Source organism: Thermobia domestica, chromosome 14 (genome assembly GCF_964235325.1).
Source record: "Thermobia domestica chromosome 14, izTheDome1.hap1.1, whole genome shotgun sequence".
Taxonomy (NCBI): Eukaryota; Metazoa; Arthropoda; class Insecta; order Zygentoma; family Lepismatidae; genus Thermobia; species Thermobia domestica.
The window spans coordinates 73,447,958-73,469,076 of record NC_137467.1 but is presented as its reverse complement, the minus strand read 5'-3'; the positions used below and the strand labels follow the sequence as shown (position 1 = coordinate 73,469,076).

The 21,119-nt window shown below is 36.4% G+C and overlaps 1 protein-coding gene across 4 annotated transcripts in view; it reads right to left on the bottom strand.

Annotated features, from left to right (window-relative positions):
• LOC145669732 (ciliary microtubule associated protein 1B-like) overlaps positions 1 to 21,119 on the bottom strand; it is a 253,277-nt gene that overhangs the window by 208,677 nt on the left and 23,481 nt on the right. The window contains exon 1 of one of the 4 annotated variants that reach the window (XM_081738056.1): positions 13,346 to 13,895. The exons of the other annotated variants lie outside the window; for them this stretch is intronic. Coding sequence (XP_081594182.1) covers positions 13,346 to 13,423 — 78 coding nt within the window. The 5' untranslated portion in view covers positions 13,424 to 13,895. Of the gene's footprint in view, positions 1 to 13,345; positions 13,896 to 21,119 lie in introns of those variants that run through there. 4 annotated transcript variants of the gene reach the window in all.

The following is a 21,119-nucleotide window of genomic DNA, read 5'->3' as shown; positions in this document are numbered from 1 at the left end:
AACTTATCTTGAACAAGAAGTGCGAGTGGGAGGCCACCTAATTAAATAGCCTTTTCGTTCTTTTTTTAAGTGTGAAAGAAACTGAAATATACATTCAAGGTCATTTGTGTCGTTGCATTTGAGAACCTATTCAACAGCTCTCCAAGATACTCTCGACGCAACAACCAGAGCTACATTAATTACATACACAGGGTGATGAATTCGCTGATGATCTGACGGACACAATATGTAATTAACGTATTGATATAATTGTTGTATTGTCTCTCCAGACAAGTTGTTCATTCACCAATTCATTTTGTTTGGAGACCATTTTCTTGTTGTAGCTCACTATAATAGCATCTGCAAAAGTTATTTCTCTTTGATAATTATAGGAATTATATTCGCTCTGTGTGTGATCACTTTTCTTTTTTAAATTTTATCTCTGGCCAATTAAAGGAAACGCCACAAGAAGCTAAGAGAATCATTAAGTGCTTAACTTAATTAAAAAAAAAATACTCTGGAGACTGGTCATTATGTATCAAAATTAGGTGCTGCAAATTCTTGTTCATTAATCTCATATATTTTTTTTATACGATCGTCTACACACACCTATAGTTAATTGTAGATTAAATGGATTATTCTATATGGAATATTGTAATACAAAGGAGAAGAATAATTGAATAAAACTCAGTAGTACAAAGTACAATTATTGTAAATCAAGTAAATAATTTTTGATCTATGCAAATGTTGAACGAAAGAAAAAAAGTAATACATCAAAGCTATGATACACTGGCAGATCCAAAAGGATACGATGGTACGCACCCCTCCCCCGCCCTATTGTTTCACGGATATTTGGGTGGCGATAAGGAGAACATAAGCGGAAATGTTAGTATGTACAGAAATATTAATATTTCGCATTACATTGATAGATTCAAATCATATGTCTCTTATATGCTTACTTTATAAGTAGAGGAAAAATAAATAAACTTTACAGCACCGGCGCCGCATTTCTTCTGCTTAGAGTGTAAGATGGATGGTAATATTTTTGGAAGGAGGACAGAAATCAAGAATTTATGAAGTAATACTCGACCATAAGTTAACTGTCGTCTTTTGGAATACGTATCAGAATCCTTCTATGTAAGGTGAAATACGAGGGTGGGTTGATAAGTTCTCAGCCTCACCAAGAAAACAAGTAGATAGGGAGCTTGGTGTTTTTATTTAACACATTCCCCTTGTAGTGTAATGCACTTTTCACATCGCTGCTGCAGTGTTTGCAGGCCAGACAAATAGAAGTCGCATGAATGCTCTGCAAACCAGGCCTCTGTTTGAGAAATGACGTCATCGGCGCCATTGAAAAGCGTTCCCTTTCAAAACATTTTCAATTTAGGAAAGAGATAAAAGTCTGATGGAGTCAAAATAAGGCGAATAAGGTAGAAGTTCCTGTATTTGAAACCGTAGGTTCTGCAATGTTTGCAATGTCAGACATTCACGTTTCTGGCCTGGGTTCAAAAGTTTCGGAATCCATTTTGCCGCGACTTTCTTCATACCCAAGTCTGCATGGATAACTTTCCACGCCCGTTCATGATTAATGCCCCATGCGTCTTCTATCTGTTTGAGCGGAATTCTGCGATTGTTGAGAATCATCCAGTGAATGGTGTCAATCATCTCGGGAGAGGTCACTGAAATTGGTCTGCCACACCTTGGATCATCGTTCAGACCAAACTGTCCATGTTTGAAGTTCACTGCCCATTTCTTCACAGTGGCATACGATGGTGCCTTGTCGCTCAATGTTGTGAGAAGGTCGTTGTGGCTACTGACTAGCACGTGCGCCTTATGTGGGAAGGAGATATCGGGTTTGATTTCCGGTGGGTGAGCTTTTGTGATTTTAACTGTCCTCGATGTTTCTGTGTTCGTTTGCTTGTCATGTCCAGTAGTCTTGATAAGTGGTAAAAATGGAGAAAAGGGTCAGAAAGTTTTTTAATAACAAAAATAAAATATTGTATAGCGCTTACCTTTGGAGAGTGTGGTCTATAAATCGATCCATGTTTCCACCAAGTCAGTTTTTTTTTTTTTTTTTTTTTTTTAATATAAGATTTCATACGCCAGGCAGTTTACATACTTGTAATTTTGTTTAATGATCAATTTATGTTTATTCTTGTACAGTCACGAAAGAAAGTATTCTTCAGTTGACAAAATTTCATTTCCTAATAACTCAAGAATAAATTAATTTATTAGAGTACCGATTTTGGCAACTTATCAAATTATAAAGATCCAGATTAATTCATTTGTTCCCGAATTATTGGGAAAAAGAAAATTTTTCAACTGAAGAATACTTTCTTTTCCGTGTGTACGAGTAACAGTCTGTACAAATGTAGGAAATTAAATGAATTTAACAGTGTAACGACTTACAGTCTTATGTTCTCTTCTCACCTACATATGTGTTCAGTGGTTCAATGGTAATAAAGTGTGGTTGAATAAAGATATGGTAGATCACATATATAGGGCATGTGGACTCAGGTTCGATCCTCGTTCCCACCAAATATACTTCATTATTTTTACATTTCGTATTGCAGGTAGTGCAGAGTAAATTTATAATTTTGTTTACTGGTCGAACTACAATATTTATTCTTGTAATTAATAGTCTGTTCAAATGTATGAAATGTATTTAACATGTCAGGCTAAAAAACTCTAACCTGTACGTAAATGTATTCCCTGAACTATTTTTCAGTGATGCTTCTAAAACTATTCACATTAAAGTGATGCGCTGCGTAGACGGCGCAGGCTCAGCTAATGCACTTTTTAGAAGTTGCCGTCCTCTGACTCTTTTAGAATGGGTATGCAGGCTTTGTGGTCTCAGTAGAAGATCAAGACCATTAATAACATATTAACATACAGTAGTTTGTTACATTATTAGTTTGGGGTTTATATTAGAAATTGAAAGCTAAAAAATACGATTATAAATTTGAATTTGAATGTTAATTTAATTTTTAAGGCTACTAGACAACTAAAACTCTAGGGACGGGCACGAGTGAGTTCGAGCAAGTTTTCATTGAAACTGACTCGACTCGAAACATATATCTTTGAGCTCGACTCAAGAACTCGACTCGAAAAATTTCCTCCAACTCGACTCGAATTTGAGTCAATTTCCTAAACAATTTTGGCTTTGATAAGCCAACAAACGTTAAGTACCATTTCTATTCTACTTTCTCCTACATAAGTATAAAAATATCAACTCCTTGGTAATAAATATCAAAAAACGATAAGTGATTTTGCGGCATTGCTTCTCATGTTAGTGCAACAATGCAAACAGAACGATATGTCTTCTTTTGTGATTTAGTATTTATAGTTGTACTTTTGGTTTGTATAGAGTAGTGTTGCACGTAAGTATGGAAAAAATACTTGTATTTTGGGAAATATAAGATATATTTAGATTTTTTCCTTTTTGCTTCCAGTTGAAACTCGTACAGTATACAGACTCATATAAAACAGTTCGGACATCCCATGATTGATCTGATCTCACTAATGTCCTCGTTTAACTACTAGCCTGCTACGAGAGGAAACATCCGCTAGCATGTTATCTTCCCCATACTGACCGACCTGTATGGGAAGCGTTTGCAATTCGACCATGTGATAGTTCGAGTGAATATTATAGGTTGTCTTTATACAGAGACGACAAAGAAATATAAAGAATGAGAAAAAGAAGTTTACTGAGAAATATCTTGAACGAAGAAAGCTGAAGAGAAGGAAATAAACATAACGGACACCATATCATAAGTGCACCTCAGTACACCGTCAAAAGTAAGCCAACTTGACTTTTAAATGCGGAATTACAAATTATGATTTTAGATGAGGTGATAGCACTGAATGTTACGAAGAGACCATTCATCGTGCACAGAGTCTGGTTCTTATTATCGATGTTACAAAGAGACCCCTCTTCTGTTACAAAGAGACCTCTTTCGTCACAAAGAGACCGCTCGACCCCAGACTAGATTTCTTGACAGGTCTCTATGTAACGTTTTCGTTACATTGAGACCGGTTGGAGATATCTATCTATCTATATATATATAGTGGTCGAAGTAAGATGGTATGCGGTGGTATGCCATACCGCTTCTGGTTTTTCAGTGATGGAGGCATACCCTCTCTGGTTTTTCAATGATTAAAACATACCGTCACTGCAAAGTAGATGCTAAATACCTTTAATAAATTCATTTTTATATACTGTAATTGACAAATAGATTTACACTTAAAATATTTTATTTCTTATGTAGAAGTAATTTCTAAGGTGACAACATCGACATTTTTATTATCTTTTTCCTACCTTTCGTTTTTAAAATCAGGTGTTTTCGAAGAAGTTCACCTAGTTTATATTTTGATGTGGCATATTGAATTATTTATTTCTTATGAATGTGTATTCTTGTCTTAATGCATATAAATGCCGTGTTTTGAGCATGGGCAGATTTAAGGGTTGTCTACTGTGGGAGTGGAATACCCCACAATCAAGTGGACCTAGAGTTCTCCCACAGGAAATTATTAACAAATAATCCTCATTCGTTTTTTGAGCATTTTCGTGTATAATTTTCTATAATACAACATAAGAGGATATATATATATATTTTTTTTTGCCAAAAAGTTGCTCGCGGGCGATCAAAGTCTCTACATATCCCCCTTCCCGTTTCCACAGAGAAGCTCTCCAATAGTTTTTCGGTCATTATATAAACAGAAATGCAATCTTTTAGGTACCATACCCTAACTGCATTTCAATATTTAGATAGCCGGTATGTCGAGTCAAAATCGTAATAAACCATATTGCCTCTGCTTTTTTTCCACTTCGAATAATATATATATATATATATATATATATATATATATATATATATATATATATATATGTATGTGTGTGTGTGTGTGTGTGTGTGTGTGTGTGTGTGTGTGTGTGTGTTTAGATTTTGGCTTTTGCGAATCTGTCAAACAAATTAAAATTTCGATCAGAATTTATAAGTTTTGTATCCCATTTTCGGCAGCTAAAGAAAACATTGGATTATTATTATTATTATTATTATTATTATTATTATTATTATTATTATTATTATTATTATTATTTCGTTAATAATTTACTTTATTCTTTTGTATGAAGTAATAAACACTTTTTTGTCTCACAAACAAGTATGCTAATGAAAAGCAAATTAAGAAGAAAACAATGATTTTAAAAAGTTCTAAAGTAAGGAAAAAGTAATAGCAGAGGAACCATAACGTCCAGTGCTGTCCTTCATAATCATTTTCCATGTTGTCCGTTAGTAATACTCACAGAAGTTGAACAAATGGGCTGCTCAGGCCGCTATTGACGTCCCCGTTGCCAGTGGCTCTCCCAATTGGCAGAAGAAGGTCCTAGGTGCCTGTAACTGCCTTCCCAAATTCCAAAAATAATATCATTAGAGCCTCAAGTAATCTTATATTTTGAATGTAGTTATAATATATGAGGTGAAAGTACACTGTAAGTGTGGAAACACTAGTGAAAGTTGGTACGCATATATTATGAAGATAATCACAATCAGAAGTTTAGAGATAATTTGGAAATAATGTCGTATGGTGTTTGTGGTGCAGAACAACCTCAAAATGATTCATCCCATGACCCTCTTCCTATTATAAAATTGGATCTAAAACCAAAATGGTGGATTTTAAGATTACGACCATGATGGTATTATATAGTGTTAAATACGAATCTACCTTCGTTACCCCTATCCAACGTCTGGTTTCACTCTCTCTAGCCATTCCGAACTAACAAGATACTTTTGTCTCATATTGCATTCTGCAAGTGTAATCAGAGCTTGAAGTCCCTTACGGCACCATCTATCATTATTCAACTAAATTGTTTCATGGACTACTTTGGACTGATAAGAAATTGTTTTAGGGGGAGAGACTCAAAAAGTTTGGAAATCGAAAAATAAGGACCACGCAGTATGCCTAATTAATTCATAAATACCGTCAGAAATTTGGAAATGAAATACAGACACAATGTTGATGATATATTGATATCATTTTGCAAGATGATGCATGCAGTGGGGAGCATTAAGAGCACAAATCAGTTTTCAATATGTCTTACTTGAACCTGATATAGGAGTAGAGTTTGGCGGGCTATTCGTCATTGTGATTGCAAACGGTGTTGATGGGGAAGTGGCGGGCTCCCTGGACCAGAATGCTCTTCAGGGAGCCCAAATTAGTGATCACTTCTACAACGACTCACCAAAGGTAGTCGTCAACCCTGGTTCGGCTAATAATATAAGTAAATCTTTAGTGGCAATAATTGTTTACACCTTAAAATATCTTCCGTAATTATATTCACTAGTATTATCACCTTTTATACTGAAATTACAAGTCCATGATAAGTATTAGATAATTTATTCGTTGATTCCCTTTTAACGTATATTCACACAAACTGTCTTGCAATCATACATGTTAATTATGTATCTATAAACAACTACATAGCAACCAACTATACAATAATAATGTATATTTCTTATATCTTAAAAACATTCTTCTTTTGTTATCTTTAGTTAACATTATATCAGGTATAGTGCTTGTGTAGAAGCACTTTCTGCCCAAGATACAAGTAATTATCAATCGATACAAAGTATCTCGTTGTACTTCTTGGAAGAAATTAATTAAAGCACTAACCATAGTTCGTAGTCAAGCTGGTTCAGATCCGGGTCGCTAGATGCCAATCTGAAGTGGAGATGAAATTTGGGACGTTGACACGTAGCAAATCCTGTGTAGACTGTGCGTTCTGAGTAGGAGCAAAATACTGTTGAAAGATCCATTGTTGGTTGGGGAACACTGGAGGTTAGGTGGTACTCAGTAGTTTCACAATGGGCTCAAACACTACACACTAGTTGGCTATGTACACGGAAGCCTTGCTCACGAAAATTGAGCTGTGTTTTATTGTTAACGCTCAATCCCTACCACACCATGATTGATGCTGAATGATGAGTCCTATGAACCCTATAGGATGATGATGTGTACACACGGTCATTTTGAGCATTAAAGAACTGTTCAACTGTAAACAGTTTCTCGATGGAAAAGAGAATTGTGCTATACCATTTTCGGTGTAACGCTTAAGGAGACGTTTGGCTTTCACTACGCTTTGCTGACGTAACTAACGCATGAATCAGGGAGTGATCTGTACGTTTTGTAGGCTCTGAATCCCATTTCCAGTTTGAGCCCTCGTGACATGGTCGCGAAATGGATATCTCTCGGAACATCATTGATTTAGTACTGACGGGTTTTCGTCGAATCCTTGCAGCTACGGCTTTAACTGCCTTTGGTGTCCTCACTGTGCGTGAACTGGCACTACGCTGCTGTCATTAACACTTTGACAGTTCCGTTTTTATTGTAACGCTAAATGATGCGGAAAACAAATTGTTTACTGATTTGCAACGGTTTCAGGCTAACGAAGATCCATGACTTTGGAAGACCCACCTTGTGTAGCGCTGTGACACGATTCTCGTTGTCGCCCCACTCCATTGTTACACATTCCCACTGCCACGTGTCTCATCGTGGATTCAACAGCTCAGGAGCCCAATTCTAGCACGGGGCAGCACACACACCCAGCATGGTCAAACGGTGATCAAAGTCTATGATTTTTTTTTAAATGAAATAACTGTTCATTTTTCAGAAAATGCAAGAATAATCATATAATGTTTATAATGTAACAATTATATATTCATCATCAGTGGCGTAACAAGACGGGGGCAGGGGGGCATTGCCCCCCCCCCAAAGTTCTGGTAGAAGTTATTGGGGGCTCCGAAGGTGCCTAATGATTACTTTGCCTTTTTTAAAGCCGATTGAATAATGAAAAGTTTATGTACAAAAGCAGTGTTTTGTATGCACTGCCAAATCTTCGACAAAATATAGAGTGCAATGCTTTGTATTATTATAACTAATTGAAACTTTTTCTGTTCCTTTTGTGGTGATTTTCTAGGGCACCTTTGTTACAATAAAATAAAGAAATAAAAATTACGTATATGACAATAAAGCAGCGATATAAACATTTTCTTGATCCTTTATCGCCTCTCATTATGCCTATGTACGCGCCACACAATCCTTCGATAGAATAAAAAAGGAAATAATGTTACAATGATGGAGCATTGTAAATATATTAATTATTCCTTCGTCGCCCCTGACTGTATAGGGGCGCCTTCGATAGAATAAAAAAGAAATAATATTGCACCAAGGGGCGCTGTAGATACATTAATTATTCCTTATCTCGCCCTTGATTGTATAGGGCGCCTTCGATAGAACAAAAAGGGATATAATATTGCACCAAGGGCGCTGTAGATATATTAATTATTCCTTTTGTCTCCAACGATTGTATAGGGGCGCCTTCGATAGAACGAACAACGATGTAATTTTTGCACTAAGGGCGATGTAGATATATTATTCATTTTGTCGCCCCTGATTGTATAGGGGCGCCTTCGACAGAACAAACAAGGATGTAATATTGCACCAAGGGCGCTGTAGATATAATAATTCCTTTTGTCTCCCCTGATTGTATAGGGGCGCCTTCGATAGAACAAACAAGGATGTAATATTGCACCAAGGACGCTGTAAATATATTAATTATTCCTTTTGTCGCCCCTGATTGTATAGGGGCGTCTTCGATAAAACAAACAAGAATGTAATGTTGCACCAAGGGCGCTGTAGATATATTAATTATTCGTTTTGTCTCCCCTGATTGTATAGGGGCGCCTTCGATAGAACAGAAAAGGATGTAATATTGCACCAAGGGCGCTGTAGATATATTAATTATTTTTGTCGCCCCTGATTGTATAGGGGCTCCTTTGATAGAACAAAAAGGATGTAATATTGCACCAAGGGCGCTGTAAATATATTAATTATTCCTTTTTTCGCCCCTGATTGTATACGGGCGTCTTCGATAAAACAAACAAGAATGTAATGTTGCACCAAGGGCGCTGTAGATATATTAATTATTCGTTTTGTCTCCCCTGATTGTATAGGGGCTCCTTTGATAGAACAGAAAAGGATGTAATATTGCACCAAGGGCGCTGTAGATATATTAATTATTTTTGTCGCCCCTGATTGTATAGGGGCTCCTTCGATAGAACAAAAAGGATGTAATATTGCACCCAGGGTGCTGTAGATATATTATTTATTCCTTTTTTCGCCCCTGATTGTATAGGGGCGCCTTCGATATAACAAACAAGGATCTCCTCAGCTACCGCACAGGAGACATACCCAGAAAAGACTAGAACACTCGCAGACATCCGCGAAAAATTACCAATTCAACACCGCAGGAGAGAAATTACGCGCAACCTATTATGAATGTTTGAACAATATCATTTGCAAAATTTAGTCGATTCCATCAGCCTGAACTGAAGAAGTATCGTGCAATAGAGGATAAAATTCTCGAAGGTAACTTTTCTCGCTACATTAGTGACATTTTAAAAGAATACCATGTCAATCCGGACCGACTACAACTACAGATGCAACAGTTACTTACCACTATTCCCACTTCAAAAAATCTGAGATACCTGCTTGAGAACTTCAAGAAACTCTGTAAAGAAACAAGAGAGTTGATCCCTGGTGTTGAAAGTCCTTCGTCTATTGCTTGTCATCCTGGCGACATCTGCAACAGCCGAGAGAAGTTTCTCAATGTTGCGGCATCTCAAAACTTATCTGAGGTCCACAATGACCCAGGCAAGACTGAACCATTTTGCAGTTCTCAATGCATACCCAGACAGGCTTGATTCACTGGACGTGAAGGAACTGTCTAGAGAATTCACAAATAGCTCCTACCGTGCAACTGCCATCGTAAAAGTGTGAATTCTGCTCTTTGAAGTGTGTATATTTGTGTCAAAATCAGCTATAGGATCACAGTGGCTAGTTATTTTTTACATTGAACATTTAATCAAATTGAAACTTATTCCGTTCTTGTTAAATATATTAAAAGTTAGAGGTTACGTACGCAAGGGCTCAAAATCCGGCGTTTAAGAAAGTTTCTTCCATCGCTTTTATGCCTGTCAAATTTTAAACTTTTTTTTTTTTTTTTAATATTTCAACTTTAATGAAGAAAGTACTTTCCACCTTTGTGCCCCATTATAAGAAGAAAAAGAGACTTAATTACTGCATTCTGAAGAAAAATAAATATGAGAAGTTCAACAATCAAGAATAATCGATCACTCATAAGAAAAAGAAGGGCAAATATATTAACCCTTTGGGGACTTTTGGTACAGATCTGAACCATATCGTCGACCTTCAGAATTTGCTTTATAAATTTCTAGTAAAGCTTTTCACATCGTGTTTTTTTTTTCATTCATTCAAGCGGGGAAGCATCAAAGAATATGTTTCATGGGCATTTTGCAGTCACGATTGCGATGCCTGGGGGCAGTGACGTCACAAACATGAACGAAGGAAGAAAGAAAAGGTAAATTTTAGAGCTTTTGTTAAAAAAAAACTAACACATCTCTATTAATACTTGGATCATGGTCCATACCTAGTTGTGTTCGTAATAAAGAAATGTTTCCAACTGTACCACTCACATTTCCCTATTGTGTATCAGAAGCGGGAATATCCCGCCCAACATGGGAAAAGGGATTATTTCAGATCTTTTTCTTTTTTCGGGAATTCCTCCCTTCAGGAACATGTGAGTGGTACCGTTTAAAACCCACCACCATTCCAAACAAAACAAGGTACAAACCATGATCGTAGGGTAAATAGTGATTTTTCTAAAGAAAAAAATATAAATTTTTCCCCTATTGCACAATTTTAGTCAACGTATTTAGTAAAGTAGCTACAGGTAATCCCTATTTGTTGTAGGATCATGGTTTGCATCTAATTTTGTTCGTAATGATGCAACGTTTCCAACGGCACCACTACTATTGCGCTATCATGTACCTGAGGAGATAAGATTCCGAGATAGTTAATTTTTGAAAATTTGAATTTCCCGCTTTTCTTTATACATTTTGAGCGGGAATTTTTCCCCTCAGGTACATGATAGGGACATGCAAGTGATACGATTTAAAACGCTGGTTCATTACAAACAAAAAGGTGCAAACCATAATCCTAGAATAAATAGTGTTGGTGTTAGAGCTGATTTACTAAATTTCCCTCCCCATTTTTGGGTAATAGTTACTAATGTATTGTTATTCAATAAGCTCTAGCGTCAAGAGTGTTCCTTGTAGACCATGGATCGTATCTCATTTTGTTTGTAATGAAGTAACGTTTCGAACTGTATCACTGCCGTGGCGCTAGAATGATCTGGGGGAGGAAATTCTCAAAAAGGTTATTTTTTCCTGACTTTTTTTTTCAATTTGAGCGGGATTTTTTCACTTCTGGTACATAATGGGAAATTTAAATGGTACAGTTAGAAACATTCCTTCATTACAAATACAAAGAGTTATGAACTATGATCCTACGATAAAGAGTCTTGACTGACACTAGAGCTTGTTGATAGTAGATATTAGGAAAATATAGTAAATGAATTTTAGCACCAAGACTATTTACCCCAGTATCATGGTTCATACCTCGTGTTGTTTGGAATGAAGCAAAGTTTTTTGGGTAACATTTGCATGCCCATGTTGTGTACCGGAGGGAAGAAATTCGCAGGAAATTGGGATTTAAAAAAAAAATCCTTTTTTCCGAATTCGGACAGGAATTTTATTGCCTTAGGTATATATTAGTGAAATTTACAAGTTAGGAAAACACTGTTTCATTCCGAATAAAACGGGGTATCAACCATGATTCTACGATAAATAGTCTCGACGCAATAGCTACTTGACTGAAAGTCTAAAATTTAACTTAAAAAGTGGAAATCTCAAAAGGGTTAGTGTATAGGGTTTTCTAGTTCGAACGCGAATTGTTTGTACAGTTCTTAGAATAATGTTTAACGACAAAAAAAGGTCTAGTGAAAAGTTAGTGGTGGGAATAATAACTGTTCTGAATGATGATTTAAGGTCTCGAAAAAAACTTAAAAAAAAAAAAAAGAATATCTTTTCCATGCTTTTTTGGCTTGGGATTTATTTCTTTTAATACTTCATATTTAGCGAAGAAACAACAGTGTGTTCCAGCTTTCTTTTCCCATTAAGGTCTAACTTAAAAAAAAAAAAAATGTATTCTGAAGAAAAATAAAAGATAAGAGCCACCGCACTAAGCTTTGTTGCTCCAGTTCCTTAAACTAAATCATATTATGCTGCTGCTATTACTGAAACATTTTCTTCTGAAATATGAACAAAATTATGAAGCCTTTTCGGCTCCAATATTAGGTATTGAAGAGTATCTGAAACAATAATGTTTCTAGAACGGCGGTGATACTTTTTTCTTGTTTGTCAGTTTGACTTTAAGCAACCCGAACAAAACACATTTCAAGATGTATAAATTTCAAGAACTTGATATCATGGTTAGGCAACCAACGTGGGACTTATGAGATCCTAGTTTGTGAAAAGAGCGAAAATTTCCGTTGTCTTTCCTAAAGCCGCTTTTTTAATGAAAATAAAGCACGTCTTAAAAATCCGGCTATTTTGCATCTCTAGTCCGGTATATCAATACAAAGTGCAGTTCAATCTATGTACTGAAACATTTGAAGATTAATGTGTTGTAAAAGTAAAATAAGAAAAGTGTGCCTGTAGGTGTATTGTGAGAATCTGTTGATCACATTAGAAAAAATTTTTGTCGTTGTGGTATGTCTTCAGCCTATGAGTTCTGGAGAGTGAGAATGTGGCTTTAGTGCCGAACGTATACGGAACAATCGTGTCGTACTATTTAGTGATTAATTAATAGTAAACTGTAATTCATACGTATCCCGACGCAAATCAAATGAGGTCTACTAGTTTTACTAATGTACGACTCTTGTGTTGAATGAATACATTTGGGTGGGTAAAGAAGATGTCATTACTTCAAGTAAGTCTAATATTTTAATTTTTCAAATGTATAGCTGTTTTCGTAAATTACAATTATCCCCCCCCCCACACACACAAAAAGTACATAACAGTAATACTGTAAAGATCAGTGGAAATTACGCGCTGTGATGGGGGGAGCGCTGTTGAGATAGGGGCGCAACAAAAAGACTTGCCCCCTCCTATATTCGAAATGTTGTTACGCGGCTGTTCATCATAATGAATAGTTAATTTTGTAACACTTAATACCCCTCTTCCTTCAACCTTAATTAATCATATCCTACTTTGGGTTTGTTTTAGCATACCACGAAGTAATTTGCTCTCTAATATTAACTTTCACAAACGCCTTATTCATTTCTCTGGCACATCATAAAGCAGGTATGCAAATAAGCAACAAAATTTTACTCACCCAAGAGAAAAAGCTACTAGCCTATATCCCACAATAGAAATAATTTACTTACCTTCGGTATGATATTTAATACTTGCTTACACCGAGGAACCACTCGCCCCGGACGAGTGGTTATTTGCATCCCTGTCATAAAGTCTGCAAGATTCTTCACGACAAACTTGTATTTTGTTACTTTCCTCTAGTACGTGGTACTTAAACGATTTTTCGTGTAACGCAATATCTTTTCTGTGTAGACGATGTGTCTTATCATTTTCAACATGGATTATTCTCTGCAAATGTATGTTGAATTCTACTGTACACAATGTGTCAAACATTGCGCGTTGTTTGTCTTCGTTGAATTGTCTATAACGTTTTCTTGGACACTTACAAGGCGACTGCAGTCTTTTCACAGGTGTTGTAACACCCCTGTAGTGCACATATACCTGTCCACACACTTCAAATCACATTTCTGGTATATGTTGTAGATGTCGAATTCTTTTCAGACATTTTCTTGGACTGTCGACGCTTAAGTCACTAACACTACTATCGCCCTGGATATCTGCAATACAGGGAACAAAACCTCACACAACAGCTGCCACCGCTCTGCACAAACACATATCACCCTCTACAAACCACTGCTATACACAAACTATTCTTATGGAAATCGCTCGTCTCTTGTTTCAGAGTTGCTAAATTTATTTTCTAAAATGTTATTTCTCTTTCTTTGTAGAAAGGAACCAGTATCCAACGCTACAGAGTAGCTAAGTTTGTTGCAGAATAGAAACCGAGTCAGTATATCAGGTACTTTTCTGCACTAATGTACAGCGGTGGACACTTCTAAATGGTACAGCCATATGGAGATTTACGGCTAAGGTGTACCATTTAGAAGTGTCCACCGCTGTACAATTTTCTGTGTGGGAGACCGGAGTTCGACTCCCATTGGGAGCTCATATAGTTCAGATCCCATGCTAAGTTGTAGGTCTGCGTCTCATATAGCCTCGCTGCTGAAGGGGGCGCTAAACTCAAAATCAGATCAAAATACAATTTCCACTGTGGATTTTCTTCGATAGAATTCCTCGATAGAATTCGCGACGACAAGAGATTTTGAACTGAATAATAACACGAATTCCCAGCTTTTAGTCGACATTTAATTTCTTCGTGAATATGATTTTCCTCTGTTAATATTGATCCCAGATATTTAAAAGTATCCATTTTATCAAAAGTATTATTAAATATTTTAACTCTTTCATAATTTTTATCGTATTACGGTACCGACGCACTTCCATGTATTTAGTTTTATCTGCATTTATTTCTAAACCCAAGTTAGTGCAAGCGTTTACTGAAACTTCTGCATTTCTTTCTATTGTTCTCCTATCATCCCCTATTAAATTTACATCATCAGCGTACGCATAACCTGGTGAACACCGCTCTAGGCCCTGGTTGATATCTTTGATTTTCCTTATGGCGTATTCCAGGGCAAAGTTAAATAATAATTGTGACAACGTATCTCCTTGTTTCAGGCCATTATCGACGTGAAAGCTCGTGGACAAAAATTTTCCTTCCCGAACTTTAATTTGGGTTTCATTTAAACATATCTTAATTAATATATTTAGCTTTCTCGGTATTCCAAATTCTGTAAAGACGTTGTACAATGTTTCTCACCTAACCGAGTCGTAAGCCTTTCTAAAATCAATAAATAGTTGATGTACCGGGGTATTGTATTTCCACTTCTTTTCGAGTATTTGGCGAATGTTAAATATTTGGTCAATAGTTGATCGATTTCGTCTAAATCCGCACTGATAATTCCAATTATTTCGTCTACGTATGGGGTCAATATGTTCATTTGTTCTTCCTTACAGCCTTCTGTTCAGTATTCGGAGCAGATTTTATCTTCATGAGATATGAGACTAATAGTTCTATAATCCTCACATCTCTTTGGGTTCATCGGTATCATGATCGTCTTCAGGAAATATTTTGGCCACTCTCCTGTTTCATATATTTCATTGCACAGTCGAGACAATTCATTCTTGCCTTTGTTTCCCATTTGTTTGTTTGTTTTCTTAGTGAATTCGATTGCTATATTATTTATTCCGGTTGCCTTTCTATTCCTAAGCTTGGATATAACTTCCTCAAACTCATCCCTAAAATTACTAAACCCTTTATCACCCTCACCTACTCCATTTTCCACTTCAACATCAAGAGGAAAATATTACATGGAAATTCGGTGTGACCGTAAATACTGTAAGTTATGAACGCAACAAATTGGATACTTTCAAATATCTAGTAGCCGGTAGCCAGCCCAAAAATGTAGGGGGTCCGATTGAAGTTAGGGGGGGCGATCCAACCATATTATACATCATCACCATATTATAGTTCATTTGCAAGCCTAACGAGAAAATTTTAGGGGGACCGGCTCGCCCTAGACCCCCCTGGATACGGGCTTGTCTAGCGCCAACATCGGAAACTACGTCCACGAAGAAATTAAATGTCAAAGGACTGTAAGAAATTAGAGTTATTATTCAATCCAAACTCTTTGCTTTTACGAATTCTGTCGAATACTCGTAATTTAAAGCTTAAAAGATATAAAACTATAATTATGTCTGATGTGCTGTATGGATACGAAACATGAATGCTTAGTTTGAGGAAAGAACTCAAATGAAAGTATTCGAAAATAAATTATTGAGATGAATATTCAAACTTAAGAGTGACAGAAATGATGAAATTTAGGCCGTGTCCAAAAGTGCAAAGTGCACACTTCGACCTACACACTTGAAGTATACAAATGGAGTGCACAATAGGAAGTGTACACTTCGTCAAATTAACTTTTGATCCGCACTTTTTTCCAGCGCCTCATCTTGGTAGAATATAGAACATTTATATAAGAAAAGAAAGGAGAATTTCGAATGTGAAAAAAATGAAATAATGCTTTTTTTTTTTAGATGATTGACTTTCCAGTTATATAAAAGATAAATATATCGTACATATTGACAATATGGGACAACCATAAAATGACTTTAAGAGTACCTATCACTGCGAAATTAAAATACCGCTAATTTTACAGTAATTATGTGATATCTTCAAATAAATAAAAGGTGATCGAAAAGTGGATCAAGACTCCTCTAGACGACGTTATTTTGCATGAGGTAGCGTTATCACGAGTCATTTAGTAGCTTTGCGTTTGCAGTTATTTAGAAACGCGAAAATAAATGCCGATTTTCTAAATGGCTGGAAATCGAAAGCAGATAAGTGAGTCTTGATAAACGCAATATAATATTGTCTAGGGAGGTCTTGTTCCACTTTTCGATTATCTTTTTTCTGTTTGAAGATATCACATAATTACTGCAAAATTAGCGGTATTTTAATTTCGCAGTGATGAGGCCTCTTAAGGGTTTCTTTCATGCATGCCAACAGCTTCAGTTTTGCTGTACCTTTACATATTTGTCATTTCAAATCTCTCACGCACATATTAATATGAGTGGAGCGTAAAGACAATAACTATATACATATGTTGTTATGTGCACAATAAACTGGTAACAGTATAAAAACCACTAAACTATTGTCGATGTCCTATTTTATCTGACATATTTGAGAGAGGGTATATTTATTAATACACAGTGAGGAGAGTATCACTGGTGTTTAGGGTGCTGATAACGATGTTGCGGTTGTCACTTAATTTCTTAGTCCCTAAAAGTAGCTTAGGAAATTCATTGCAAGCGAGAGCAAGCAACTTGAAAGAGTGTTAGAACACAGAAAGTACAGAGGGGAGAGTTATTTAAAATAATTTGGTGCAAAACTACTTTTGGAAATACATATTGTATCAGATCTTAGAGAGTCCATATTGTGTAAAATTGCTTCCTGTTCGGAAGATTATACAACAATGACACTGCAATTGTGTTAGCTTTACTGTATTGTTTCAGTTACTGACACTGATAGTCAGGCATACTGATTGGACTATTTCTAACATATTGAGCTTATAATTAGGTTCCTTATGTGTTACTCTTTCTTTGTGAATATATAGATTTTACACGTAAATCTTTGAAACAGTGTCTCCATAATCTTAATCTGCACCAAAATCACCATATTCTTAATCTGATTACAAAGATAACAAGGAAAGAAGTGGTACAGTTCAACAACACGAGAACCAAAATTTACAGGAAAAAGCTATTACCGGTATGTCACTACGAAATACCAATATATAAGGGTCACATATACCTAATTAAAGTAATGTGGTAAAAATACTACTCAGGTACTTATGTAAGATCATTATCTTATAAGCCTACTTAAATGGAATAACGTCCATTGTATACATTCCGATATTTGCATGCACTTCACTACGCTTTCGGTACCCTGTGTCTCTCTTGATATACACCCGCATGCTTCCCATTGCCAAAACGGTTACTGAGTTACGAAACAAATTCCCCCGTCCAAGTATGAACTTAGAAAGCTACTAACAAGTAACACTTCCCAAGTGTAACACTCCGATTTTGATAAAATTTAGCAGGTAGATACTACACATAAAATACACGAATACGTGTATTTTTATTTTGTGCGGAAAAACGGTTTTAGGGGGCAAAAGCCCCCATCCAAAATTTTGAAAGTTGAGGTCCGACCAGAAGAAGTGATCCAAAGTGAATGAAATTGTGCACAGATATAAAACTTGCTTTCCGAAAGAATATTCACACACAAAGATATACTATATACGTAAATTTCAACAATTTTTTGTTTAACTGTTTTCAGTATATTACCTGACCAGCAAACGAGTGCGGGCGGCCGGTTTTGAAACTAAAATGCAAGCAGCAGTGTTTCTAACCGGATTACTTGTAATCAATCTATCATAGTTCTTTTTGTTCTGTTCGTAATAAACCACTTCACGCATATACTCAAGTCAGGGGCAGAACCATGGCGGTTGCCCCTCCCCCAGAATGGGATATTTTTTTATTTTAAAAATAAAACCTAAGAATTTTCACCTTTGTATTATAAATGTAAAATAAAACCTAAAATAGGTAGGCCTTACTTTTTTGTTTTACGTTGCAGAAGTCAAATAAAGCAATAAATTACAAGAAATTACTTACATTGGCGTTCTTGCTCAAAAAAATGTCCACCTTTGGAATCGCAGGTGGCCATTTCTGTTCTAGAAATTGCAGACAATAGCTACTTCTTCTCAGGGGTGTAGCCAAGGGGGGGCCCATCGGGGCCCGGCCCCCCCAAATGGTTTCCTGGCCCCCCCAAATGACCAACTTTTAAAACATCATAGTAAAATTATCTCGCTTCATTCATTTAAAAGTAACAAAGTTTATTGACAATTAATAATTTATGGTAAAATAGCATGGAGAAATATTGTTTTTCTATACCGATCGAAAAATAGTATAGTATCTCTTCCTTATACCTTTCGAAAAATAGGATACTTTCTTGTGACAGCAGATTACACAACTTACTACGATTTATATTTGACAGTTTTAAGACAAACGTTTTAACAAAGTACTACAAATACAGCCATAAAACAAAGGTACTAAACTGATTTGTAAGTACAGTATATTTTATATGCTTTAACGTGTTTTAAAAGACATAGAGGATGGAAAATTTGGTGAGAAACAATGCTTTTATTCAATATGCATTTCATTCGCTCTCTTTTATTTCTACTCAGTGTAATAAAATAATTCTGCTTTGTTTTAGTCACGAATAATAAATATTTTTGTCAGGAAACCATAAAGAAATTAAGTGAAATTTCAAAGAAAATCAATCTTGTGTAGATAGGTTCTGTATACAAGGTCTTAAATTTAAATATAAAGGTAACATAGGAAAGTTTTGTTGCTTTTTCACCCACCACCTTCGAACATCGATATGTCACCTATGTCACCTATGGAAGTCAAAAATAGTCCTCATCAGCATCGACGACCTTCTGAAAACGTTCTGGAAGGCCATGCAATCCATCGCAGTAGAACTTGGTGGGCCGTGAAACGAAGAAGGTATGAGGTGCATTTTGTACTTTTACTAGGGATTTGAACTGGCGTCATCTAAGGTGATTCTCCAAATAATGGAACAGGTGATAATCGGACGGTGCAATACCCGGAGAATATAGTGGTTGCAATATTGTTTCCCATCCAAGGCGGAAAATGGTGTCCTGAGTCATCCTAGCCACGTGGGACTTAGCGTTGTCCCGTAAACGAGGACCCATTAGCAATTCAGAAGTGATGGCGCCAGAGTTTTGAGTTTTTGTTCAGCACAGCTCAACTGCTGACACTACACAGTTGAATTGATAGTCTGACCAGCTGGTAGCAGTTCCCGATGCACATAGAACCAAACACACAGAAGGACCTTCTTCTGGTACAGTGCTGGTTTCTGCTGTTTTGAAATCGGTTCATGGGATGCTAACCAATGATGAAGGCGCCATGGAGCTTCGTATAGGACACATTTTTTATCACATGTCAACGCCCTGTCCAGAAATGGCTCCGAAACAGTAAATAAACACAGGCGACTGCCGCGTTGCCTTCTGGCCCATAGTCAAAATATGAGAGACCCATCGACCCAACTTGTAGTGCTTCACAAGTTGATGGATGTGCTGCCGAATGGTTTCACCACATACTGAATTGTAGTCCCAGTTCCTCTTTGTACATGTGTTGGTCTTCTGGCACGTGGTGTTTTCGGGTGTTTCGTCATCGTTCTTAAACTTGTTAAACCCTCGCTGCAATGTCCGCGTCGTCATGACACCCTCACAAAGGCCTGGTATATCTTCTGTCCCGCTACAGCGGCATTTGACCTCCATTTGAACTCGTTCAGCATACATGCTCTTATGACGCTCTGTGGATGTCCCATGTTCCCTCTGTCTTTACGCAAGTTCATGGTGTGTCTGAATTGCTACAACCAGGTAGTATGTTGGATATACCCACACCAACAACTGACGTTCGCCTTATCTCCACTTGCATTCAACTCACAGTGTGAGGTCCAATTGAACACAGACCTCCACGAAAAGGGACAGAGCATTCTTGGTTACCTTTATAGTTATGCACAAAAGTATAGCGTTTGGTCCCGGCCAGTAGTGCTTGATTAAGCATAATAAAAACTATATTGAATATAATTTATGGATAATAATAATAATAATAATAATAATAATAATAATAATAATAATAATAATAATAATAATAATAAGAAGAAGAAGAAGAAGAAGAAGCTAAAATAGTGTTCTTAATCTTCCAGATGGAAACCAACATTTTTTCTTCTTTCAGGCCTCAAAAACATTAGCAGCAACACATCTTTTTTTGGCTTTGTACATTGTAGCTGGCCCCCCCTCAAAAATGACGGGCCCCCCTACACAAACCTGCTGGCTACACCCCTGCTTCTTCTTTTCTAAAGTTGCTTTACTTTTTTTTTTTTTTTTTTTTTTTTTTGCAATACACTCTTACCTTGATTTAACTGCGAAACATTCAGCCTAAATCCGCCCCTGGCTCAAGTTAAGACAAACAGTTTCAAAAGTTATTGAAGTTATTTGCAAGTTATTTGCAGAACATCTTAAGTAACAAGCAAAAAAAAAAAAAAAAAAAAAAGAAAAAAAAACTACAACAAAAATACACCTTCCATATTAACTTGCGAACAAACTAGCGAGCAGCGTTTTACAGAGTGCTCCTGTTTTATAATGACACCGAATAAAACGTAATCAATTTTTATACAATCTGCTTAATACACGGTAGTAGCTCACTGAATTGTCAATTGTGCTATGTTGTTCTTAAATTGGTAATTTCCATTCATATATCACTATTCACAATACATCTGCATTACTGCAGGAATGGTTCACTACAAGCATATAACTTACGGCGTTCTTTACTAAGCGGAAAGAGATTAGGCTGTGCATA